The sequence below is a fragment of the Misgurnus anguillicaudatus genome, chromosome 25 (assembly GCF_027580225.2).
Source record: "Misgurnus anguillicaudatus chromosome 25, ASM2758022v2, whole genome shotgun sequence".
In the NCBI taxonomy this organism is placed as follows: domain Eukaryota; kingdom Metazoa; phylum Chordata; class Actinopteri; order Cypriniformes; family Cobitidae; genus Misgurnus; species Misgurnus anguillicaudatus.
In genome coordinates this window covers 24,810,506-24,838,463 of record NC_073361.2, presented here as the reverse complement: position 1 = coordinate 24,838,463, position 27,958 = coordinate 24,810,506, and the positions used below count along the sequence as shown (strand labels likewise).

Genomic DNA, 27,958 nt, shown 5'->3' with positions numbered 1-27,958 from the left:
CGCAATTTTTGTTATTTTTGGACCAAAATGTATTTTTGATGCTTCAACACATTCTAACTGACCCACTGATGCCACATGGACTACTTTGATGATGTTTTTATTACCTTTCTGGACATGGACGGTATACCGTACGTAGATTTTCAATGAAGGGTCAACAACAAGCTCTCAGACTAAATATAAAACATCTTAAACTGTGTTCTGAAGATGAGCGGACGTCTTTTGAGTTTGGAACGACGTGAGGGTGAGTCATTAACAACATTATTTTCATTTTGGGTGAACTATCCCTTTAAAGCTGCGATCCATAACTTTTGCCTCTATATCGCCATCTCTGTTTGCAACATAAAATTGCAGGTTAATTGATATGAAGAGTTTCGTTGCAAAACGTTATAAATCCATTTTTTAACATTTTTGTCAAAACATGTTAGTATTATGTTATTATGTTATTACTTTGTTTTATGGTGCTAATTAGCTGTATTTTTTTAAGTTATGAAGGTTTAAATCAAAACAAACCAACTGCAGTTCAATTGATATTAATTGGAATGCACAACCAAAAACGAGATTTCTGAGAAATAAAAAAAAACGAAACTCTTCATATATTAATCTTTATGTGGGTTGTTGTCAAACTGACATTTCTGACAAACTGAAATTTTACCTGATAACTTAAATTATAAGCTCATTGTTGTGAATCAGGATATTTATTTCAGTGAGATATTAAATCGAAACCCAAACAAAGACTGAAAGCCCATGTGTGTACAGGGAGCAGTGTGACCTTATCTTTGAAGTAAATATGTTTTCTGGATTAGCTCAGTCTCTGTGATTAATAATAAGCAGCTTTAAACACCTGCTTAAAAGCGATTACAAGTTAATATTGGAGTAATTCTCCATTTCCAGTCTGTAGATTCAGTATCTGAACTGTTTGGAGTTCTTCTTTAAATAAGACAACAGTGGTTTAAAGGTGGAACATGTTGGTGGGTAGTGTTGATGGTGGAAGTCAAATAAGTGTGTTTAAGTAAAAATCACATTTGAGGAAAGAGCCCTTCCAGTCTCGGTGTATCTCTGTCACACATGCACATGGCATTTAAACCCTCCAGACAGATCCATGTTGATCAATATAGATCAGTTCTGTGTAGATCCATTCCTTGACTGATCGTCCGTGCCATAGTGAGATGGGCGCAGCGGTCATCTTACCAGAGCAGCAGGATGTAGAAAGTCAAGTATTTAACCATAGCTAATTAAACCATTAACTGGCACTTGTTCTGCTACAGTTACCACACAATTGGGTGTAACAAGCATGTTTATTTGCTGGTTAGCAGGTAATGATGAGAAAGTCACAGCGTCTCTTTGTGTAATAACTTGACCTGACGGCTTTTTGTCTTTAAAATTTAGACAGGTTATTGGGCAGAATAATTTCTTTGTTTGTTCGTTCGTTCCCTCGTTCTTTCCTTTTCTTTATTGTTAGTTTGTTCTTTCATTCTTTCACACATTTCACATTCGTTTGTTCTTTTGATCGTTCTTTTGTTCGTTCGTTTTTTTATTCGTTCTTTTTTCTTTTGTTTATTCTTTTTTCTTTCGTTCATTCTTTCATTCTTTCTTTCTTTCGTTCCTTCTAATGTTTCTTTCGTTGTTTCTTTTTTTGTTTTTTTTGTTCGTTCTTTTATTTTCTTTATTTCTTTCTTTCGTCCTTTAGCCCTTTCTTTCTTTCTTTCTTTCTTTCTTTCTTTTTTCTTTCGTCCTTTCGTTCTTTCTTTCTTTCGTCCTTTCTTTCTCTTGATCTTCGTTTGTTCGTTCTTTGTTCTTTAGTCTATTGTTCTATCGTTCTTTCGTACATTCTTTAGTACGTTCTTTCGTACGTTCTTTCATCGTTTGTTCGTTCGTTCTTTCTTTGGTTCGTTCTTGCATTCTTTTTTCTTTTGTTTGTTCTTTTTTCTTTCATTTTTTCTCTGATTCTTTCGTTTTTTCTTTCTTTCTTTCTTTCTTTCTTTCTTTCATTCTTTCTTTTGTTTGTTCTTTCTTTCTTTCTTTTGTTTGTTCTTTCACACATTTCACACATTTCACATTTGTTTGTTCGTTCCTTCGTTTGTTCCTTCGTTCGTTCCTTCGTTCTTTGTTCTTCAGTCTATCGTTCTTTCTTTCGTTCTTTTGTTCATTCTTTGGTTCGTTCATTCTTTCTTTGATTCGTTCTTTCATTCTTTTTTCTTTTGTTTGTTCTTTTTTCTTTCATTCTTTCTTTGGTTCTTTCATCCTTTCCTTCTTTCTTTCTTTCTTTCTTTTGTTCATTCTTTCTTTCTTTCTTTCTTAAATTTTTTTGTTCTTTCCTTTGTTCTTCTTTTTTGTTCATTCTTTTATTTTTCTTTTGTTCTTTCTTTCTTTTCTTTTCTTTCGTTCATTCTTTGATTTTACGTTCTTTTTTTCTTTCATTCTTTCTTTTCTTTTGTTCTTTCTTTTGTTTTATTTGTATTTTTTTGTTCTTTCTTTCATTCTGTCATTCTTTCTTTTGATCTGTTTTCTATTGTTATTTTTATTTTGTTATTTTTTTCTTTCATTTTTTTAATTGTGGGAATTGTGGGGCATTGACTGCTGGCATAAGAATGTATTTCTCTTGTATTTTTCTTTCTTTCTCTCTCTCTCTCTCTCTCTCTCTCTCTCTCTCTCTCTCTCTCTCTCTCTCTCTCTCTCTCTCTCTCTCTCTCTCTCTCTCTCTAGTTGGTCGAATTGTGTGGCATTGACCACTGGCATAAAGATTTCTATCTCTTGTATTTTTCTTTTGTTTGTTTATTCTTTTTTCTGTCTTTCTACCTTTCTTTATCAATCTCTCATGTTGGTTAAATTGTGGACATTGACAGCTGACTGTGACATATAAAGATCTTTGTCTCACCTTCTACCAAGAACCATCACTACATTATAGCACAAGGCCAATCTTTCATCTAAGCCTTTCTGTTGGTTCCCTCAGCTGTCACCCTAATAAAGATGGACACTGTGCTTTAAAATGAAAAACATTTTTATTTTTGCTTCAGCAGCATCATCTTTATTGCATAGAGAAAATATAGGCACTGCAATTATCCAGGCGCATCTCATGTGTGACTAACAACCTGAGGAGGTCAGAAACACTTATTAATGTCATACTGTGAGTTTGCAGCATCTCCTTTTGACTCTGTATCGAAGTGTTTGTTTATGTGACTTTGTTCAGTGGCCATTTGTGTTTTCGAACAATTATATTTAGTTAAAATGTTAGTTAAGTTATAATACTCACTGAAAGAAACGTCTGGACATCGGTTGCACATGATTAAATTTATTAAAATTAATTTCATTTTAAGAAAACTTGATTCAATCATGTTGAACTGGTTTACATAATTAAATGACATAGATCCAACAGATCGTTTTTTTAATGAAAAATCATTTTAGGAAACTTAATGCAATCTTGTGCAACCGGAGATTTTTTTCAGTGTGTATGTGGTGCCATCAGCCAATCAGAGTTAATAAATGTGTGCATAATCAAAATGGAAATCTATAAGTTAGTCAGATAAAATTGCAGTTTATGTTGCCAGACACCAGGACCAACAACATCACTGATGTGCTTTTGCCCACATAGCGGAAGGGGAAAACCCCTGGCCAACATCCAAACAGACTGAGAGAGGAAGGGACGGGGAGGTCGAGAGAGGAACAGCATCTGCTTCTCGCTTCAGTTGTTTTCAAAAAAAAAAGTGTGGGGAAAAATGCTTGACTGTGAATACACCTGTCTCTGTGTCGCCATAGCAACGTAATTAGAAGACCAATAGGATGAAAGCAGGGGTTGGTTAGAGATGACAACTGGAGGTTATAAGAGAGAGATCTGACAGACAGATCTGAGATTATTGGAGAGAGAGAGAGAGAGACTGTCAGTCTTTACCTGTCACAGCTCAGCATTGTTTTACTTTTTTCTTTTTTTATTTAAAATGTTTACATTCACATAAAATCTTAATATTTAAATTATTTATGTATTGTTGTGTGCCCTGCTGATTTAATTTGATTAGTTTGGCAGTTTGTCTGTTTGTTTGAACAACACATGGGTTTCGGGGGCTGAAAATGCAAACTTTGGAAGACGGGTTTCAAAGTGGAATTTTATACTTCTCCATATGAACTACGTAAGCGTGAATCTGTGATAACGGTGACATCATGCGCATGTGTAAATTCAGTCTATAGCCGTGCGCGAGTATCATAAACCAAAACAACAACATTGGGAGCCTACAGGATTTTTTGTGCTTCCCAATAACACTTCTTCAACAAAATGTAAAAAAGGCGTTTTATAGTAAAGGGATTATAGTGTAGTAATAAATCTACCTCATTGTCCTTCTAAACAAAACAGCCGTTTCTCAATATGTGGTCTTGTCTGTACTTGTGTTCTTGTGTACTTGTGAAACGTCACCAGTCCCGGCCCAAGTATTGTTTCAATTCCAAGTTCACATCAAGCCAAGTTCACATAACATCCCCAGATGTGTTCTTGATCCACCCATTTTATCGATGATTCATCAGGACGTGACTTGTGTGGACTTAACAGCCAAGTTTCCCAGAAGGCATTTTGCATCAACGGAAATGAAACTTAAAACCTTCATAATATTCAAAATATGAGAATGTCGGTCTATACTACATCACCAATACTAGGAAGTAAACTGCTGCCTACAATTCGTGTGTTTATTGTTGTCCAAGAAAATAGATTTAAGGTGGAGATGATAACTCGTGTCATCGCTTACTTTGGGGTTTGTACCTTTTGCATATCCACTGAAAAAAATCACTTAATTTACTAAATTTTTTAAGGTAAGTTGTTGCAATCCATTTATTTAAGCTGCATTTAAACAAAAGTTTTTTGTTTTGTTTTGTTTTTCGAATTTTTTTGTTTAAATGTAGCTTAAATAAATTGATTGCAACCACTTACCTTAAAAAATTGTAGTAAAGTTAAATTTTTCTAAAACATGAAGAAGAAACATTTCCGTTTTTTTAAAACGTTGTTGTGTAAACATAGCCTCTCATTTTATACATCAGACATTAGGGCTGGGCGATTAATCGAAACCGAACCATAATCGCGATGTGAATTAGCAAATTGCGAAAAGGATGCGATATGAGACAGGACTTTGTGACAGTCTAACCAATTGAGTGAGCGCGAGTATAGCTGTGCTGTCTCCGTGAGAGGCACGGCAACCAAAATAGCATGGGGAGGGGGGAGCAATCGACCTCGGGTTCGGACCAGGCAATCGCACCAAATGTGAAACCGCCCTAAGTTACAACTTTCGCACTACTAAATGTTTTTGCGTTGCACCATTAAACTTAGTTTAAACGTATAACAATACATTGAAACTAAATATTTACGGAAGCCTCTGTCCATGAATAACGATTGGAATAAGATGTCAGCCAGATTATATTACATCGATGAGCTCGTAATTAATTATGAAGGGCCACAAGTTCGTCAACGAGTTTTCAAGAACTGTTTAATTTTCTGTGTATCCATCAATTAAAATAATTTAAAATTTCTTCCTGTTTATTTTCTCCTCTATGTGTGGGATAGATATTTTCAATTAAAAGTGTAATGTTTTTAGTTCAATAACGTTTGCTTTAACGTCTTTTTAACTTTAAGTTTAGGCGAGTCAAGAATGAGTTTGAAATTACGTACTGTTCAGATTATTTCCTATTAACCCATTATAAGGCTTGTGATTGGGTTAAGAAAAATAGACGTCATTCTATGCGACAACGCATTACTTTACGGAAAGCTTACGACCTACTAGCTGCGTTCTGCCTTAAGAACAAATGGTGCAACCGAATAAAGTAAAGAGTTAGTTATAAACTAGCTAGTAGTTACTAAGCCTCTAGTTTGGACTTTACGTCCCAGTTTAAGTAAGAACTTACGAACGACTGGTGCAACCCTACCCAGACCCATAAGCAGTATCATTAAGATCTAACCATCTAGAAAATGGATGCACATTGCATCCACTACAAAATTAAATCGCAAACCGAATCGCAATTGCAATTTCTGGCAGAAAAATCGCAATCAGATATTTCCCCTAAATTGCACAGCCCTACACTGTAAAAAATACTTTGCTGCCTTAAATTTTTTTCATTTACAAGTCATTTCAACTTATTATTATTAATGTTGACTAGAGAGGAGTTGTTATAACTACAGGTGAGTTGTTATAACTTATAAATTTAAGTTGACTTTTCTCAACTATATTTTATAAGTTGTGACAGCTAATCTCTGTTGACATGACTGAGTTGATTTAACAAAAAAATTTAAGTTTTTTTTACAGTGTACCAGACATGATCTATTTTCAAACTATAACCCAGGAACATTTAAACAGTACATCTTTGTTCTAAAAATACAGAAGATTAGTTGGTTAAGTAAGGCATAGGAGGCTAAGCTGTCTGGTAAATGAGATAAAATAGATTGTAGTCCAGACTGTACATAACATCCACAGAATCAAAGAGATTGTGTTTCCAAGTAGTTCTGGAGGATTCGTGGAGGTATGTTACAAGGTAAAATGGTGGGGTTTTCCCCTCAGGCTGTTAAGGGGTCTCAACGCTATAAACATTCCTCACATTCCTGCTGCTTATTGGATCAGAACCGTTAAGTTCCCGGGGAGATCTTTTATTACACTTTACCAATGTGGGTGGCGGGTGTTGTCTCTCTCTCTCTCTCTCTCTCTCTCTCTCTCTCTTACAATTGAAAATATTTACTTGCCTTGTCTTTCAGTAATGGTCCTGTGTATGATTTAAAATGTTTTTGTTACTTCTTGCTCCTTGGGAATGCATTATGAAGCTGCTTGGCTACTTGTTCGTTTGAATTTTTGCTTGCGCGTACACACACACACGCACACACATTGTCACATTTGGTTTTAATTTTAAAAAACATGCATTAACATTTTCAAATATGTGGAAATCTTCTAGGTTAAAGGTCAGGTCAACCTAGACCCGCCTATGAGGGTTTGCCTTAAGGAAAGGATTTATAAAATCCAGCATGATTCTTGTTTGAGCCGCTCTGTAGTCTTGAGCCTTACCTGGATCAGCTGTCATACATATACATGAAGCGGTACAGTACGTGCAGTACGAAGCTTGAGCTTTATTAAAACACTCCCTGCTCTCTGAATGACTGTATCACTGCTGTCCGTCTCTCTTTATATCTGTCTCTCCACCCAGATCCTGTGCTTTGTTTTTCTTTTTCTACTCTCTACTGTTTTGTGATCACATAAAGGGATTGTTCCCCCAAAAGTGAAATTCCTGTCATTATTTGCTCATCCTCATGTTGTTTTAAACCTGTATGAGTTTCTTTATTGTATTGAACACAAAAGAAGATAATTTGATAAATGATGGTAAACACACTGTTGACGGGACCCTTTGACTTCCATAGTAGGAAAAACAAATACTATGGAAGTCAATGGGTGCCGTCAAATGTGTGTTTACCCTCAATTGTCTTATTTTGTGTTCAACGGAGTGTAGAGACTCCTCATGCAGGTTTAAAACAACATGAGGGTGAGTAAATGACAAGTTTTAATTTTGGAGGAATCTGCCTTTTAAGGTGGACCCGCAATGTATGAGTATGGCCGTCATTTGACCCTTTTTAGTGTTTTCTTTGTTAAAAATATGCTTAAAAATCACTGTATTTTTAAAGGGGACATTTCACAAGACTTTTTAAAGATGTAAAATAAATCCTTGGTGTCTACAGAGTATATACGTGAAGTTTTATCTCAAAATACCATATAGATAATTTATTATATAACATGTTAAAATTGCCACTTTGTAGGTGTAAGCAAAAATCTGCCGTTTTGGGTGTGTCCTTTAAAAATCCAAATGAGCTGATGCACTAAATGGCAGTGTCGTGGTTGGATAGTGCAGATTAAGGGGCGGTATTATCCCCTTCTGACATCACAATGGGAGCCAAATTTCATTGACCTATTTTTTCACATGCTTGCAGAAAATGGTTTACCAAAACCAAGGTACTGGGTTGTTCTATTTCACATTTTCTAGGTTTATAAAAGCACTGGGGACCCAATTAAAGCACTTAAACATGGAAAAAGTCAGATTTTCATGATATGTCCCCTTTAAAGAACTAGCAGTACACAAATCCCCATCTTGTAACAACAAACTTACAGTAGAAACTTGAACTTTGTTTAAAATAATTTTCCAGGTGAAACATTGCAAGGACTTGATAAAATACCGCACAGTATGCACCTGGCTTTACATACCACGCATGAATCATATTGAATAAAGTTCTCCTGTTGTGACATACTTACAAGGTTTACAAGCTTTAAACAAATGAGAAATCCTGACTTTTGTCTGTGTGTTTTTTTTTATGCAGCTGTGTCTGTATTCCCAAGTAATCACTCACTACTGCTGTCTACTCGTGTGCATATGTTACCCATCACAATTCACAATAATGTCTGCTCCACAACGACACCCAAGAGGTCATGCAGGGTTTCTTTATTGTGTTGCATGGGAGCTCGCTCTGTCTTTGCACATTTGGCAAACCTTAAACCTGCCAGGAGCCTTCCTGACTTTTTATTTATCACCTTTTCTGATGTGCAACACCTGCGTGGGTCAGAGATAGCTGCTTTATGAGACCCCAGGTAGAACCTGCAGGGGGTCGACAGATCCTGTCTGACTTATGTTCCACTTTGCCAGGAAAAGATGTCTCTCTCTTTCTTTCTCTCTCTCTCTCTGTCTGTCTTTCTTGCTTCCACATCAGAAGACGAAAGAATGGCTGCTGTTAGTTTGTCACGCCCGTACTTTGTCCCGGCTGTTACGACTAACATGCGGCATAGAGCGCAGAGAAGGTGAATTTTATATTCATCCCAATAAAAGAGTTTATGGTGCCTTTGATAGTCAGAGAAATCTAGCTGAAATCCCCAAGCACCCCACCCACCCCTGCTTTAACAGGTCTGATGCAGCCCAGGGTGAGATTTCCACCCACTGCTCGTCTCTGAAGCTTTCGCTCGCTTTCTGAAATTATAGAAGCATGAGGAAGACCTTCTTTCCTTCTCTTCTCTCCTCCTACAGATTTCAATTTCTACACTGTCTGTATCGTGTTTGAGTATTTTCAGAGATCAGAGTAAAATTAGCTGTTTTTCTCTTGTCTGAGGATTCTATAAATCCTTATTTATCTTCAGATGTCTTTTTTTGCTGCTTGAGTTGTATTTTAATGAGAAAGCCATTAGAGGAAACAAGCAAAAATATCTGCCAATGGGGTAAGAAATTAATTGTTTTTTGAAATAACTTTAAACACTTAATTCAAGAGACATTTTCTCACCCCATTGGCAGATATTTTTTGCTTGTTTTAACCACAATTTTACTTAAATTGTATATTTTCGGTCTAAAAACTAGACTTATTTTTTTAGGTAATTTTGCTCATCAAGAAAATACATCTTGATTTAAGAATTTTTAGATATTTCTACTAAAAACAATACAAAATACTAAGTAAGAAAGTCATTATTTGCAGTGTACACGTATGTAAAATGTGCCAAATCAAACAAGCTCATTTTTATTCATAGAAGTACATACCTAAAAAAAATATCTAAAAATGTTGTTTCAGCTACTTCTGTATTCTCTTATAACCTTCAAACATGCAATGTGATAAAAGAATAGCAAGACTTTTTCATGTTTTTTAATCTCTGTTAAAATGGCTATTGAGAGATGTTCTGGTGGTGCAGGAGACCTTGTCTGTAACATTTTTATTACGATACTAGTCTGAATTGTGTGGAAAATGTCCTACTGCTAATTTTGTAGCACATGGTTGTTTGCTGCCTGTGAAATATATTTCCAGCCTCTGAATAGCATTTTTAGCAGAATTATGTCCTCCATTCAAAGGTACGATCGTATCGCTGTGCATGTGACGGGCCAGTTTAATATCTCTGCTGTACTGAGGCCTCATATCAACATTTGAAGGGTCAAGGCTGTTTGAAATACTGATAATCATAATTATGCTATCATCCCTGTGCGGATGTTTTCATTTTTTTAGTGCACAAATGCTTGAATTGACAACTGAATGCTTTTATTTGTCCAAAATGTTTATGCATACAATAATGGATTTTCATATGGGCCGTCTCCCAATATGACAGACTGGAATCATTCTGCAGTTTGGTGATATTCAGAAATGTGGAAAAAACTCATTTACAGCCCACACATAGTTGTGTAAGTTTTAGCTACACTGCAAAAAATGATTTTCAAGAAAACATTTTTTAGTATTTTATTTTTGTCTTGTTTTCAGTAAAATATCTAAAAATTATAAAATTTAGATGCTTTTTCTTGATGATCAAAATGACCCAAGAAAGTAAGTCTAGTTTTTAGACCAAAAATATCCAATTTAAGTGATTTTGTGCATAAAACAAGCAAAAAAAAAAAATGGGGTAAGCAAAAAATCTTGAACATTTTTCTTAAACACTAAATTCAAGAAAAAATGCTTACCCCATTGGCAGATTTTTTTCCTTGTTTTATGCACAAAATCACCTTAATTTGATATTTTTGGTCTAAAAACTAGACTTATTTTCTTGGGTCGTTTTGTTCATCAAGAAAAAGCAACTTCATTTAAGAATTTTTTTGTTATTTTTTTAAAACAAGACAAAAATACTAACTTAAAAAATCATTTTTTGCAGTGTAGATAGTTGAAATGAATTACACACTACAAAAAATTATTTTCAAAGAAAAAAAATCTTTGTCTTGTTTTTAGTAAAAATATCTAAAAATTCTTAAATTAAGATGCTTTTTCTTGATGAGCAAAACGACCCAAGAAAATTTGTCTAGTTGTTAGACCAAAAATATCAAATTTAAGTGATTTTGGGGCGGTTTCCCGGACCAGGATTAGCTTAATCCAGGACTAGGCCTTAGTTTAATTAGGAAATATAACTAGTTTTAAACAACATGCCTTACTAAAAACATTACCTGTGTGCATCTTGAAGTAAAACAAAGGGCCCTGATGTATTTTAAGATCTGTAAGTGAAAGTTGTTTTCAGTTTGGAGAGCTCTTAAAAGTGTTTAAGTCTAGGACTAGTCTAATCCCTGTCCGGGAAACCGTCCCTTTGTGCATAAAACAAGCAAAAAAAAAACTGCCAATGGGGTAAGCAAAAAAATCTTGAACATTTTTCTTAAACACTAAATTCAAGAAAAATGTGCTTACCCTATTGGCCGATTTTTTTTGCTTGTTTTATGCACAAAATCACTTATATTTGATATTTTGGGTCTAAAATGTAGACGTATTTTTTTTGGTCGTTTTGCTCATCACGAAAAAGCACCCTAATCTAAGAACCTCTAGATATCTTTACTGAAAACAAGACAAAAATTCCAAGAAATCTGTTTCTTGAAAATGACTTTCTTACTTGGTATTTTTCTCTTGTTTTTCAGTACAAATATCAAAAAATTCTTGAATCAAAATGTATTTTCTTATTTACCTTAGAAAATAAGTTTAGTTTTTAGACAAAAAATATCAAATTTAAGCGAATTTGTGCTTAAAACTAGAGATCGACCGATTTAAACTGATGCCAATAACACATATATTTGGATGCTTATGTGCCCGATAACCGATATGCTGAACCGATTTTTATTTACTGTTATACTTCTGTTTTTGACATAATAATTACTACAACACTACTGAACTGAACAAACCCTTATAATAATAATCATCATCACAATCACTCCCTCTTTGCATACAAAGTAATAAATAGAGGGGTCTGAAAGAGTGAAGAATAATATTAATTTAATGAATAATGTAGAAACTATATTCCCAATACATGGACCATTCCAAACACCCCTTTCATTCCGTCAGAAATGGACTGATCCAAAGGTCGCGCTGCGGTTGGCAGCGGGAGAGAGAGAAAAGTATAGCGGAGTTGGCTGCTTGTTATACATAGTTTATAGAGTAAAACAGGTGGATTAAGTGCCTTTTTTGGAATAATATGGTTGTTTTGACCAGCAACATGTAGCCTTCAGCAGTAAAACAAGTAGTTAGCAAAGAGGTTTTACAAATAATATCACTGACTGGAATACTACATTCAGGAAAGTAACAAACAAAACGGCTCATATATCACTGAATTTCTTAACTGGTAATGTTATTTGATGTCAGAATAATTAATATTTTGTTGTTATAGCTTAAGAAATGGCTGTTGACAGCGCTGTTATCTATGCATTTACTCACGCATTAACTGTATCAAACTGTGACCGCTTGCGGAGGTAATAAATAATTAATTCATATCCACAGACATTTATATAGATATTTTAGCAAAATAATGTTTATCTGGTAAATTTTAATATAACTTAGGGTAAATCTTGTTAAAAGCTTCAGCCTTCAACCCTGGTAAGTGAACAGCACGTGATTTTGTGAGTTCGTCTCTATTCTTGGACAAACTGCATACATTGCTTTTAATATATCAACTTATTTAACATAACATACATTAATGCACAAATAAGATGTGTTATAAATGCCTCAGATGCAAAGTAAGTATACTCAAAGTCCTTTTAATGAAGTCGCGTCACTCCGCCGTCATATTTGCTGTGCACGCTGCTGCTGCTGTGAGCTCCTCTCCTCAGATGCGTTCAGCGCGCAATTCTCAATTCTCTCGTTTATCGGTCAATCCGATATCACAAACCCGATATCCGATCATCGGAAAATGCTCAAATATCGGGGAAAATATCGGAAAACAGATATATCGGTCGATCTCTACTTAAAACAAGCAAAAATATCTGCCAATAGGGTGAGAATTTTTTTCTTGACTTAAGCGTTTAAGAAAAGCGTAAACTTCTTATTTTTAGATTTTTTTCTTACCCCATTGGCAGATATTTTTGCTTGTTTTAAGCTCAAATTCACTTAAATTTGATTATTTTTTGTCTAAAAACTAAACTTATTTTCTTGGGTCATTTTGCTTATCAAGAAAATACATCTTGATTTAATAATTTTTAGATATTTGTACTGAAAACAAGACAAAAAATACAAAGTAAGAAAATCATTTTTTTGCTGTGTATAAACACAGAGCTTAAATCTGTGGACGAAAGTAAACCAGTTTGAAACATTTAGTTCACCATTATAACACATTTTTTTAAGAGTGTATTTTCATCAGTTCAGTCCTCCCCTATGTATTTTCCATTATTTTTGGATGTTTTTGCATTGAAATATTGCTGTGTGTTGTATAGTTGACTGGTAAAGCTGTGTTTGTTCCATACAACAATGTTATCGTTCAGAAGGTGACTAAGGTGTTAAGCCGAAGCAGGTTGAAGGATCTCGTGAGGTTTAGGAAACTGTGTGCCAACAGTCAGCAGAGGCTCTGCATCAATAATGCACCAATGCTTCACTTCCCTACTTTAAACGCTCCATAGGGAGAGAAGCATTGAGAGTGAATCTGCTTAAAAGCAAACAAATAGAGATGAATGACTTTCACTGTGTATGTATAAGAAAAAGAGCATCTACTTATATAAACCGTTATTTTCTACTTGTGTATGTGTGTGTATAGGCATTCAAAGTCCCCTCACAGCTGTTTTCTGTCTGGTCTGTCAGAATTGGTGACTGGTTTTGTGCGGTCATCATTTATTTGAGAGGTTGATTTGCATGTGGAGTCTTGTTAGATGTGTGCTGTCAGCGTGAGGTGTCTTCCAGTATGCTTTCTGTCTCGGTTCTGACCTTCAGACTCTCCAGCGGGCCGTACGTTCTGTCTCTCTCAGTAGCCAAGCCTCCTTTCCCATCTCTCAGTGGAGGGCTATAACCTCAATAATGAGATTTATAATGAAGGCTTTGTTTTAATGCATTTGGTGCTGACCAAAATCCTAAACATAAATAGCTGACGTAAATGCACGCACCAGTGCTAAAAGCCTTTTGTTCGAGCTGACCTGACCTGGGTGTTAATTCAATTACGAACACTTTTATAAAGAGACACGCGCTCGATAGATTCATTTATCAGTCTCTGCTGCAACAGTCCAGGCGCCTGACCCGTACAAGCTCGTTCTCATTAATAATGAGTCTATTGCCATGTGTTATTACTATTGACCGGTGTTACACGGAGCAGGCAGTCGTTATTGGCTGAGGTTTGGAAGTGCCGTGTGTGTTGATGGGCTTAGAGTTTAATCGCTGTGGAGTTATTAAACCCAAAGTTGTGGCGCCGTATAGAGATCTGGGTTGTCTCTTAGGCCCGCTAATGATTATGAGACCACAGTTTTGTCCCCAAATAGTGAAATAAACAGAAGAGTTTTGAAGTAGTTAAGTATATATTACAGTGCCACCATGTGGTGAATGATGGTACTGCATGTAAAGAATAAGGGCGTTTGAGTGCACACTATTGGCTCCATTGCTTCCTCCTGGCCAGAGGCAAAGTGACTGCACTGCGTATCTCATCAGCACCCAGCGATACCTAAGGAAGTGCCATGTAGGTCACCGCAATTGAATCTCAGCATCAGCCACTGTGCTTGTGTAATGAGTGTGTAATCGGCTCTCGGGCTTTTGACTGTTGTTTGGGGAATCCTTGTCAGATTTGGTCACAGGTTTGCAAAGAGTTAATGTAGAGTGAAGTGAAGGGCCAGAAGGCCTCAGGGCCATAACAGCTGGAGCCAGCAGGAATATGGGGGCGATGGATTGCTGACGGAGAGCTGAATCTCCCTGTCGTCAGTTTATTTGGGATTAATCTGCTGAAAACCACCTGCTAGCTTCCTGGCAGCATCGGCTATCCACCCACTTTACAGCCCCTTCGCGCCTTTCCGTCGAAATTTGCTTTTCCCTGCGGTTTTTGTCCCAGCAGCGTTCGGCTGAGCTCTGTGCCACTTCGAGAAAGTTTTGTTTATTCGTCAGAAATAATTCTTCTAGCATGCGCGTATGAAGTGTTTACAGGAGGGACTGAGAAGGTTACATCACCATCATTATCAGACTGCCTCAGCTCTCCACGGTGCCACATCTTTCCTGTCTCTTACTTCTGTCTCCTGTCACTGACAGACCCGGAGCGGTGCCTGTTTCTTCACCTGGGGAAAATGCTGACATTTTGGCTATTAGAAATCCTTATCATTGTTAAAGATTTTTGTAGATGTGTCTGGATACGATTCTTTTTTTTAGCTGCATAAACATGCATGCAATATGCATGCTTACAAAGGTTATAGTTTAAAGCTCACATAACACAAGCTGTTTCTCTGATGTTAATCTGGAGTACCTATAGAGTAGTATGACATCCTTTATATCTCCGAAGAGTCTTTAGTTTAATCAGATTTATAAAATAAATACTAGCTTTACAGATTCTTTCCGATAACGTACGAAAAAATGAAAAAGGAGGAGTTACTACCGCGGGAGGGGCGAGTACGAGTCATGCAACACTTTACACTGTTTAACTTATGATTCACTACATGTTCGTGTCATTTATATAATATTCCAGCACCTATTTCCAACATAAGACAGAAGTCTTACTTACCGCATGCAACTCGTGACCCGGTTGGGACTTTTCAGTGAAATCCAGCGCACCAAACACACACCCAAAACTCCGCTGCTACCCCGGATAAACAAACAGGTGGGCGGGGTTTTATGTGTTATTATTGAAACAACACATTTTGTGTTACTTTTAACACAACTTGTGTTATATTTTAACACAAAATCAACACAAAATTACACATAATGTGTTAAAATTACACATAATGTGTTAAAATTACACATAATGTGTTAAAAGCTTAACGCACAAAGATGTGTAAAAAATTAACACATCCTTTCTAAGAGTTTATATATGTAATAGGTAAAAGTAAAAAATAAGAGGTAAAAATAAAGGTCCACATCAAGAAAAGACCCCTTGTCTATAGGAAATGTTATAAATACAAGGTCATTGCTGTGTGTGTGTACCTGGTAATTATCACGTTGTGGGGACCAATTGTCCCCACAAAGATAGAAATACCAGTGTTTTTGTGACCTTGTGGGGACATTTTGATGTGTATATATGTGTCTATATACATTATAATGTATATATACATTACAATTACACGCAGCACACACTCGTATATTAAGCAAAAAACCCGTGATTAATCGTTGCCCACCACTAAAATTCTTCAAACCCCCCCAAAAATGCTTTAATTCCAACTTTAATGATTACTTGTGTATATGTTCTGCATCAAGTATGCATACTGTATACAGTGTTTATCTGGTTAATGCCTTACTTCATCACTACAACTTTCCTGATCTCCTCTTATTTGCATTTGCAATATTTCCTTCGGGGCAGAATCTGGACAGGCTGTATGTGATATGGTGGGAAAGGATTAGGATGTTGATGCCCCAGGGCATGCTGGGAAAACTCTGAGCAATGACAAAGGCATTTATTTACATCTGTTACCTCATGTCTTGTCGATTGCAGGATAAAACTTATTAACAGACAGCTTTTAGACATTAGATCAAATGCAGGCCTCAATACTGGTTGGCTGTTTTGCCGTGCACAGTGAACTAACATGTTTGTTATTAACCCACATTAACTTTATCTCCGCCAGTGTTTTTTTTTTTTTAAGTTAATTGTTAAGTTTAATGCCTTCCAGAAAATTTTCCACTTTAAATATATAAACAATACTATATATCAAATTAAGGAACATTAAGGAACAGACCCCACTAAAACTTTTCATCCTTTTTTTTCATTTGTTCTCTTTTATCACCTCTCAAAACATGGGTAGGCTTCTTAAAAAAATAAAACGATTATTTATATAATTGCATTTTTGTAAATTACTTTTGTTAGAGATTAGATTCAGAGCGATGATCAAAACATTCACAGAGTTTTTACTCATTGGCCTTAGTGGAAGCTTAATTGTGTTTTACAAGTTGGGTAAGAGTGCCACCTCGTGGATAATAGCGGAAATATGGATTGCCATAAAAACTCATCATTGGCAGGGAAAGAGTTAAATGCTGCAAAAATATATTGCATAATATTAGTTAATGCATTACAAATGTCAATGAGCCAAACCTTGTTACATTGTTATTACCTTGACCTTTAATCTGATCTTGGAAGCATGACTAACAGAGCCCTATTTATCTCCTTTTTCCTGTAGAAAATTTTACTACATCACTTTGCTGAGAGACCCCGTATCACGATACCTCAGCGAGTGGAGGCACGTCCAGCGCGGGGCGACGTGGAAGACCTCCCTGCACATGTGCGACGGGCGAACACCCACTCCCCAAGAGTTGCCTCCCTGCTACGAGGGCACGGACTGGTCGGGCTGCACCCTGGAGCAGTTCATGGACTGTCCCTACAACCTGGCCAACAACCGGCAAGTCCGCATGCTGGCTGACCTCAGCCTGGTTGGCTGCTACAACCTCTCCACGGTACCCGATAAGAGACGCTCGCAGCTCCTCCTAGAGTCGGCCAAGAAAAACCTCCGCGACATGGCTTTCTACGGCCTGACGGAGTTCCAGCGCAAGACGCAGTACCTTTTCGAACGCACCTTCAACCTTAAGTTCATCCGACCTTTTCTGCAATACAACAGCACGCGGGCGGCCGGCGTAGACTTGGATAATGGAACGATACAGCGTATAGAGGAGTTAAACGACCTGGATATGAAGCTGTACGATTATGCCAAAGACCTGTTTCAGCAGAGATACCAGTACAAACACATGCTGGACCGACGAGAGCAGAGACTTCTTCTGAGAGGGCAGGGGGCGTTCCACAGCCCCTTCCGAGAGGATGGCACCGGGGGAGAGGGCACGGCACGGCTACCCACCGAGGACTACGTGAACCACATCGTCAATGGGTGGTAACCGTACACCTGTCTCCAGAAGAGAAACAGGAGGGAATAAACAGGCCCCGATGGATTTTTCAAAAGTTAAAACCATAAATATCCAACACGAGCTGTTGTATAGGACCAGCGAATGTTCTGTTTGGGCGTAAATGAGTGTGCAAGCATCTCAAACTTTTTTTTTTTATCAAAAAGCTCTGATTTAATAAGACATAATGACATACACAAATATTGGTGATGAATAGACTTTTCAGGAAAATAAAATAATTGTTTTGTTTTTATATATATAAATATAAATATGTATAAATCTTAGATTGCCTTTTTAAATCTTGTGTTAAGTGCAGCCGGTTACAAGTGGTTGAAACTACTAACAGCTGTTGTAACCGAGTACGATTTTATACAGTAGATATAAATATATAACACATTTGTCCTCCCTTTTTCAATTATTGTTTTGTTTAGTGTGTCAAAAAAGATTTTCACATGCCCTGGTGGTGTTTGGGGGCAGGGGGGCACTGCCCCCCAAGACCAGAGCCAGTTATGATTTTGAATGAGCTATGAATAAAATTTCTCATTTTATCTGTATTATCTTGTTTTAGTCTGTAGACTGGGTAACTCATTTAAAGCCCTGCTCTCTCTCTAATCTCAAAGTATTGCAGTACCCTGGTCTGCCTGTAGGTGCCCCCTAGCACAACCGTGAAACTTCGCTTATCCCTGGAGATTGTTGAAGATAAATCCATTCCTTTTAGTTAATTATTGTATTCCTGCATCATTTCTGGTCACCCTAAAAATGATTATCATGTAATTGTATTGTTATTCCTATTATTATTATTATTATTATTTGGTTTGTTGTTTGCTTTATAAGCATGTGCTGATTTCTACAGTGTGTACTGTACGTGTTTGTTTTGCACATTTGCATTTGTTGTGACTGGAATCGTTTTTACCCATGATGCATCATGCAGTACACATTTGCATTGTGAGTCACATACCCAAAATGAACAAAACCATTTAGCAGTTATCTTGTTTGATCACACGCTGATCAAGATTTCACATAATTTGCCTTGGTCGTGGATTTTGCCAGCATGTAGAATGTGTTAATTGAACTTGCACTGAGCATGTTGGGGCCTGACGTCTCTCACAGATTGTTCTCGTTCAGCTCCGTGTTTGTTATCGATGTCTACAGAGGCTCTTTAACTCGCATCACGCACTTCAGCTGTAATTTGAAACGAACAGACTGCTATTGAAGCCATGTTAAGAGCCATCTGAAAAAAATGTGTGTGTGAAAAATGGATGATGTGATCTGTCAGTATATCATTTGGTAATATGAAAAATATTCTGTTTTAATTAGAAGAATGGAGAAGAAACATGACCATTAATTGTTAAAAGAGTATGTGTGTATGTATATGTGGGTGAGTGTGTGTGCGTGCGTGTGGGTGTTAATTTAAGGTGTCTAAAGTTTGATTTCCAACAATGTTTATTACTGTGAGTGTTTATTTCAATTATGACCCCTGGATCTTAAAATTACCAATAAAAAGATATTTCCCGTTTCTAAGACATGAATAAGTGTGTATTCTTTTTAATACTCTTAACAGTAACATTTTTTTTATATTCTGTTTATTAAATTTAATCTCTCTCTCTCTCTCTCTCTCTCTCTCTCTCTCTCTCTCTCTCTCTCTCTCTCTCTCTTTCTCTCTCTCAAACATGTTTTTAAATAACTTTTATTAGATAAGGTGATCTAGTGCATTTTGTATTTCTGTCATTTAAATGTTCTCAGCAGACTTGACTCCAAACAAGCAGTTCCCTCTTTCCCATCTATGTGTTTTTCTTGTTTTATCCCACACCTCTCCTCTGAGACCACAGTGATCCTAGGGATTTGACACCTGCACTGGGACTAGAATTTGCCACAGTTGTTGTTTGACTGGTAAGATATTAATTTGTGTTGTTTTGGGGTAAGACATAAATTTCACAGGTTTGTTTACAATCAGTTACACAGTAGATCAGCTACATTTATCTAAATATTTTTTATTATATATTTTGAAGCTATATATGTCCATTATATTTTTTTTTATACAAATTATAACTAAAGTTAAAATACTTTCAGTTGATTTATGAGATGTAACTTAATATTTCTCACTTTTCAAATGTAAAAACATTATTTTTGCAGTTCATATAATTGTATTGTATACTTACTATGCACATCTATAAATAACTCTCCCACTTATATATCATGTATATTAAATTATTTTTAGTTCTAGTAGTTCTAGTTGTTTGTTTCTATTTCTTGTATTTATGTGTAAACAGTGTGTGCAGGGACATCATGCATTTTTTAAAGGGCAATAGCACAAAATACTGACAGAAATGTTTGCACAAACAGATAAGTATGTTGACTAACTTTTATGTCAAATACTTATATCAGTTTATTCAGAATAATGTCATATTGATTTAATTCTGCTCAATTGTTCTATTGATGCATTTGCACAACAACTACGTTGTGTTAATTTAATTTTAGATGCATGAAGTATAATGAAAATGACCAAAACACGTCACGGAATTGACAGTACAGTAAAGCTGTAATCTACTGTCTAGTTTTCGTTAATTTTCAAGTTAAATTTTAATTCCAATTTTTAAAAACTTTAAAATATATAAAATGATTAGAGGAACGCATTTTGCACTAAATTTGACCTCATAGATATTGAGACCATATGTGATTCCGCGCCCCCATGAACTTGGGAGTGTCACTTTATGAACCATACAATTTGTTCACAGCTGGAGTTAATTGCGCATTACTGTACTTGGTTTTGGGAATGTTGTGAGCGTTTCTTACGACGTTTTAATTCTTCAGATAACAAAATGCAGCAGCAAAGAACGGATGCTGATGACGTCTGTGACTGCGCTGAGGTTTCTACACAATAATGACGTCGCAACATATGCGCGCGAATTTTGGCAGCGGAAGTGGCGAGAATCAGCAATGCGAGCGGAGCAACAGAGAAACAGAAGTTATTTAAAAAAAAATGACTTTATCAAATGATATCGGGCTACCAGATCCGTGTGCTATTGTGGAGTGGGAAAATATGCTAGTGATGGGAGAAACGAAGCTTTTCGAAGCTTCGAATCAATTGAACCAATTGCTTCGAAAATTGATTCAGTTTTTCGAAGCAGTTCGAAACCCACACACGCTGGTGACCCCTGCTGGTCAAAATAGTGTAAAAGCAGATGTGTCCAAACATTTTACACTTTTATTTTACAAAATAATACAATAATACAATAATACAATTATAAAATAAAGTAACATATTTTAATACAAATCTTGCTATTATTTTGTAAAATAAAAGTGTAAAATGTTTGGAAAAATTATTTAACTTAATTAACACATAGTTAAAAGTGTATTATGTGTTTTTAGTTTTATTTAGGGCAAACAAATTATTAAAACTAACTACCCTTTTAATTATTGCACATTTTTGTCATTAAACCTGTCTATAAACAAAAAGTAGACAAAATGGCAGTGTTATTAGTCAGAAGGATAAATGTTTTATGAACTTTCATAGTAAAACTGACCCGAGTTCACCTAAACATATTAGACACTGGTCATGTGATCAACTCCCCCTAGTGGTGAACCATTGGATTTTCGAAACGTTTCGAAACAGTTAAGACGTAATGAAGCCTCGTTTGCTAAAATCACGTGACTTGGGCCAGTTTGAAACAAGCTCCGAACCACTGATTCGAAACAAAAGATTCGTAAATGTTTCGAAGCCTCATGATGAAGCAGTGCTTCGAAAACGACCATCACTAAATACGCTAGCAGATGGCCAAATATATCATATAAATATAAAATCTATAAAAAATTACAAATATTAGCAACCCGTAAACGCAACAACCAGACATTTTGATGCTGGGAAACCGTTTTGATAAACTTTCTGAGTTGCTAACACGTTAGAACCACTGGGGAACAACACCACTTCATCACGTGGGCTGTAAAGTGTCTATAGTATGCGTATTCAGCAGATTAAATGACAAGTAGATAAATAGACGCTTCTTTGGTTTGGAGGTTGCCTGCAAAATCTATTTGGCTCCATCATGAGGGGACACGTGGGCTTGACGCCTCTGCCTGCATGTACTGTAAGTACCTGGAGCACCTGAAACCACAAAAAATCTGATTTAGCTAGAAATTCAGCAGAAAGTATATCAATCAATATTCTGTTGTGTCTTTTTTATACAGTCAGACACGAACTGAAGCACTTTATTATCACTAATGTCGATTTTTGCAAGTTATAGGTAAAAAAATCGGAAGTAGCCTAGTGGATTTGAGCATGCTTTTTGTGGACACAAGAGGGCACTAACAAATTGTATTGATTGTTATTGGTTTGATTAGATTTTGTTTATGGATGCTACACTTTTTTTCATATTTTATTTCAATAAAAAATTTACCTATTTACGTTATACCTTTTTCTGTGAATGTACCACCTGTATTTGTCTCTGCCTATGTCTGGTGTAGGTCTCCTTATATGTGTGTTGGAACAACATTAAAGACAAATCTATCATAAAATATTCATGTTATGAAAATGAATTTGCTAAATAATACAGCCTATATACTCTAGATTATATGCATTTAGATTATATTAATTACGATTGTAGTTTAATGTACTGTAATCAGTAATAATCACCACGAGAGGGCGCTGTTGGCTCAGTTTTGCCATATGCTTCTCATGAAAATTTACATGAAATGAATGAGAAAATTATGCATTTTGCAGACACTTTGGAGATATAAGGATTATTTGCTGTAATATCGCTAGTCTACTTTTACATGCTGAAGAGATTAATTTGCAACAGATATATGTGGTTAAAATTTACAGTGTGTCTCTTTTAGAAACATGGATCAAAGATATTTATGATCCGTACACTCCCTTTCTCCTATAAAATATTCAAGTATGTTCCTCCCCATAATACTTCTTACTTTTAACTCAATAGCACACAACAAATCATGTGCAAGGCTGGGACGTAAACAAAGGCTGTTGGCTTTTATTAATGAATAACTTAATATGTCCCACCATAATTCTTCATTAACTGCTAGATGTTTTATGTGTTGTAAAGTCCACTGACAGCTTGTAAATGCGAGAGAATCAGAGCTTGAGAATTTTAATATTTAAACACGGTCCTTTACATTCAGTGTTTTATGCAAAATATTTCAGAATAATATTTCAAGAGTTAAGTAAATTAAATAAAGGTATGAAAGCTGTTATTTGGGTGGCACTCCTCCAATAAGAACACATTGTAGACTGCATAGTATTAACTCAACTACATATCGATACAAAATGTATTCATATCTTTACCTAATTTTTAAGGATACCATCCCAGTAACAGCTTTTGTACCGTTGTTTCTGTGTATCAATGACAATTCGGCATGTTTTAGATTGTGTTGGGATTCTTGTAATGCATAACTAACATCTGCCATTCCCTCATTTTTCCCACGGACAGATAAATACCTGGCCTATCAGTGGGTAGCATATATTTTAAACGCAGGTGACTAAAATTGCATGTTGATCACAGCTTCACTGTGACTTTTAAGTAAAATGGCATAGATAAATACTCAGTAATGTATCTCATCTCTCTTATCTCATGTGTCTCTCTGTTTGTAAACCAGCAGGGTGTCTGGTAGGCAAATGTCTACTGAAGCTAATGAAGAACAAGACAGATTCATCACAGCTGATAGTGCTTGTCACACATGCTGGATGAACGAGACCCATTTACAGCCCATGTCTGCGGTCTACACTGCCACTTAAGAGAATTTCAGACCGCAAACCATAAGTTATGGTAAGAGATGCCAGTGCATTTATTTTAATCATCTCAGCTTTTCGTTTTAGGGGAGCTTTCTAGTTCACCCAAATATGAAGTCTCTTGTAATTTACTTATCCTCATGCCATCCCAAATGCATATGACTTCATTTCTGTATCTTCAGCATGCAGATCAGCACGATAAATTCAAATATAGCGTCTTGAAACATTTTACATTTATGCATTTGGAAAATGCTTTTATCCAAAGTGACTTACAGTGCATTACAAGGTATACATTTTTTATCAGCATGTGTGTTCCCTTGGTTCGAACCTATTACCTTTTGTGCTGATAATGCAGTGCTTTACCACTGAGCTATACAGGAGATATATAGACATACTGGAGTCATTCGGATTACTTTAATGATGGATCTTCGAGCTTCGCCATGTTGACCCCCATGTTAGAAGTTAAAGGGCACCTATTGTCCAATTCACATTTTTACATTTCGTTTGGTGTATAAGTGTGTATTAGTACATGTTAATGATGTGCAAAAGGTACATACCCCAAAGTAAACGATGACGCAAGTTATCGTCTCCAACGTACATCTCTTTACTTGGACTACAACAAACACACGGATTGTAGGTAACAGTTTACTTCCTAGGATTGGTGATGTAGACCAGACCGACATTATCATAATTCCTCCTGCTTTGGACTCACAGCCTGTAAGTTAACTCCTGTTAGCATTGCATTGTGGGCGAATCTTTCAAACATGGTAACGAGCGTCACATTTCCGGATGATGTCAGAGGTATTCAGGCCAATCAGAACACATTGTATTATACCAAATACACAAAATAACATTGTTTTTTAACAATGAAATAGGTGCTCTTTAAAATGCATTAGTTTATTTAATTTCTTTTCGGTTGAAGAAAAGTATATACATTTGAGATGCAAGAGGTTGAGTAAATTATGACAGTGTTTTGATTTTCATTTGGGTAAATAATTCCTTTAATTTCAAATTGATTTCATGCTATAAACACCTTTTATGTAAATGTTGGCCTGAAATGAGATTTTCATTCAACGCTGTATTACTGTAACTATACGATGAGCCCTAAGCCCACACTATGCCACCAGTGTAGGCTCTCACATTATAGTTTTTCTCATTTACGTCTTCTCCTACATTTAGTTTTTGAATACCAGCATAAATGTGATGGAAAAAGTGGCAAAACATTAGCAAAATAGATTTTTTTGTCGACTGAATGCCTCCTATCTAGGCTGGCGGTGACTAATATATTCTGGTCAAATGTGTAATAGTGCTGTAGTTGCGTGTCTGGCACTTACCTCTGTATTCACAACTGCATTACTCACATTTCAATTACAGATCACATTACTGCCATCATACCTCTCTAGAATACCAATTCATAGGATGATTACCTTTCCTCCCCATCATCTGGAGAAAAATGAGACTTCTGTTTTAAGCTGCTTTTGAAGCTTCTCGTCTCTGAAGTGTTGAATGGTTTAGCATTTAGATAGCAGCCTTGAGAGAAATTATAGATGGAGAGAGAGAGAGAGAGAGAGAGAGAGAGAGAGAGAGAGAGAGAGAGAGAGAGAGAGAGAGTGCTGAAATCTAGGTGCTGTTGGGAGTTTTATACCCCTTGACACATCCAGACTGTCTTCATCTCCATAGAGTACGCAAGGCGAATTTGAATTAGAAAGTGAATTAGAATAAAGCAAACAGTGAGATTTATGTACTGTAGTGTGTGTAGTATTACAGTAGATTATTATGTGTATTTCACATACGAAGATGACTTAGTGATAGCTGCATGTGCTGTTTCTCTCAAAGTTCAAACAACATATAGGCCCTATTCTAAAGAAACACTGCTGTAAGCATGAAACACAGTTGTAATTAAGTAATAGTTCAACCAAATACGAGCCCATTATTTGAAGAGTTTGGTTCCAAAACGCGATAAACACCTTTTTTATTTTTTTTATTAGTTACCACCAAAATCGGTATTGTATCTGGTCAATATTAAAAAGTAAATTCTTAATTTTATGCAAAATCCAATATCAGCCGTGTTATTCTGTCATCTTTTCTCCCTTTTTCCCCAAAATGTGATAAACGTCCTCCTTCTCTGCAGAATGCAATAAATCGCTTAACAAATCACAGCGCACACATTGTTCCACACATTGTAAACAACAATGGCGGCGCATTGAATAGAATCATAGTTTTCTTTGTCTACTTTGTAATTCGTGATTAACAAACAAACAAAAACAAAATAATACTTTTGAGTGCAATGCTAAACCTGACTGTGGTGTATTTCTGTGGCGGGGAAAATTAAGCCACTCAGGTGATGGAAAATGCCGGCTGTTGCTTGTTTCACACCAACGCATCAAGCTTCTTTCATGCTAACACATTGACCCCAGAGGATCTTATGAGAAACGTTCCATTATTTACTCAAAGTCAACGAAAAGCTGGACCAAAACATTTTACAGCTGATCGCTGTCCAAAAACTTCTGCGACGACATCCCAAGGATGACAGCATCAATGACAGTGTTCTTAATATGACAAAGTAAGTGTTTTGATTAATGCCATTAATGTTTTGATTTTTAATCAGTGTATACCACTAGTCAACTAAATGAATATAACATGGCAAAGATGAATTCACATTTATATATTGATTTAACAGATTTATAGCATTTTTAAAAAATTGTCATGGATTTATTGCATTTTGTGGAAAAATAATCAGTTTTTATAATAAATCTTTGAAAATCAAATTATGGATTTAAATTTGTAATGTTATTATAACCTAAAGATGCTATGTGAAAGTTTGTAACAGAAAATAGTGGTTTTCATCTTGACACTTTCTTGGCAAAAAACGCATTATTCGCGGTAGTTGGACGCTTGAACATTTCAGTTTACTCGCTTCATTCGCGCGTGAAATTCTAGTCATTTAAGACATTCACGTGGAAATTCGCATCATGGGAGGGGCTTCTGCGACTCCGCTGAGACTCCGCCACTCCGCTCGCTTCCTGTTATCAGGTCACTACTACAGCAAGGTCCTGATTGGTTAATCAGTCCCTCCAGAAAAACGCGATTGTGCGATCGCGCGATATATTGCATAATCAGCCAAAGTCCGCATATTTATGCGGGGCTGCATTTTTTCCAAATACGACGCACTTTCGTCGCATTAATTACAGATTTCCGGGCACAAAATATGCGGGGCTTGCATGATTTCATAGTCCCCGCATTTTCGTAGCAAAAAGTCACATATATATTAGCAGAAAGTTGAAAACTGTTGCATTTACTTCCCAAAAGCGCAGCCGTGTCCTCTATTGCCATGGGAACGTTATGAAGTGGCGTGATTATGTGACGTGAACATCATTGCAGCTTTTGCAAGTTTCCGCAGTTTTTGCAAGTTCCGCAATTTTTGCAAGTTCCGCAATTTTCGCAAATTCCCGCAATACCATCGCATAAATTGCATAAATATCCCGCATATTCCATCGCATTTTTTAAGAACTCCGCGTTTTTCTGGAAGGACTGGTTAATGCGCCGTGGAAATCCGTCGAAGTTCAGATTTTTCAACTCGCGCGTTTCCGGCCCAATTCTCGCGGTGTGAACCCAGACTAAGAAGCGGCTAAAAACCCATTTCTTCCGCCATTACCTCACTTTCTAATATAAGACTTACTTTTCTTTTTCTTTTTCCTGATCTCTATCTATACATTCTTACAAAAAAACTAACCCATGGCTATGTATACTGTGTTAGACTTGATGAGACTATTTCCAGCAGTGGCGGCTTGTGACTGCTCATCCGAGGATGCGCTAATTCAAAATAAGTGTTCGGATTGTCACGTGTGTGGTTCCCACTTTCCAAAATATGTGTCCGGCGTGTCGAGAGATCCTGTGTGAATCACGTGTTTTATCAAAATTAGTGCCTGCTGCACACGCGTCAAAACCGTTTATGATAAAAGAGACGCTCACGTTCCCAAATTACACGCTAGACACTTCCTTAACAGTAAACTCTGATTACGCATGAGATTATGTGAGTATCTGGCAAACACGAGCGTCTCTTTTATAATAAACCCTTAAGATGCGTCTGCAGCAGGCACTTATTTTGGCATGACACGTGATGCACACACGATCTCTCAAAACGCAGAACACATATTTTAAAATGACGAACCACACGCATGAAGGGCTACATACATGTTGTGACGACCTTCGCATCGTGCGCTTCAAAAAAAAGAAGTCACCAGCCGCCACTGATTTCCAGTGCACTTATGTATTGCTGTTCTTGTGTTGCTATAATTGCTTCTATGGATTACCTCATTTGTAAGTCGCTTTGGACAAAAGCGTCTGCTATGACTAAATGTAAATGTATAGAAAATAAGTTTTTATTGATATTAGTCAAAATGTTCTACCAAACTCTTCATTTATTCACCTGAATGCCATACTGGGTAAATGACTTCTTTCCTGCAATTCTTATGACTAGTTGTTATATGCGTCGATGAAACACGCGAGAACCAATGATC

At 36.4% G+C, this 27,958-nt stretch overlaps 1 protein-coding gene across 1 annotated transcript in view; it reads left to right on the top strand.

The window, feature by feature from the left end:
* Window positions 1-19,219, top strand: part of hs6st1b (heparan sulfate 6-O-sulfotransferase 1b) — a 71,672-nt gene extending 52,453 nt beyond the window's left edge. Inside the window, exon 2 of the mRNA XM_055181471.2 lies at window positions 16,987-19,219. Coding sequence (XP_055037446.1) covers window positions 16,987-17,692 — 706 coding nt within the window. The 3' untranslated portion in view covers window positions 17,693-19,219. The remainder of the gene's footprint in view (window positions 1-16,986) is intronic.
* The last annotated feature ends 8,739 nt before the right edge of the window (window positions 19,220-27,958 follow it).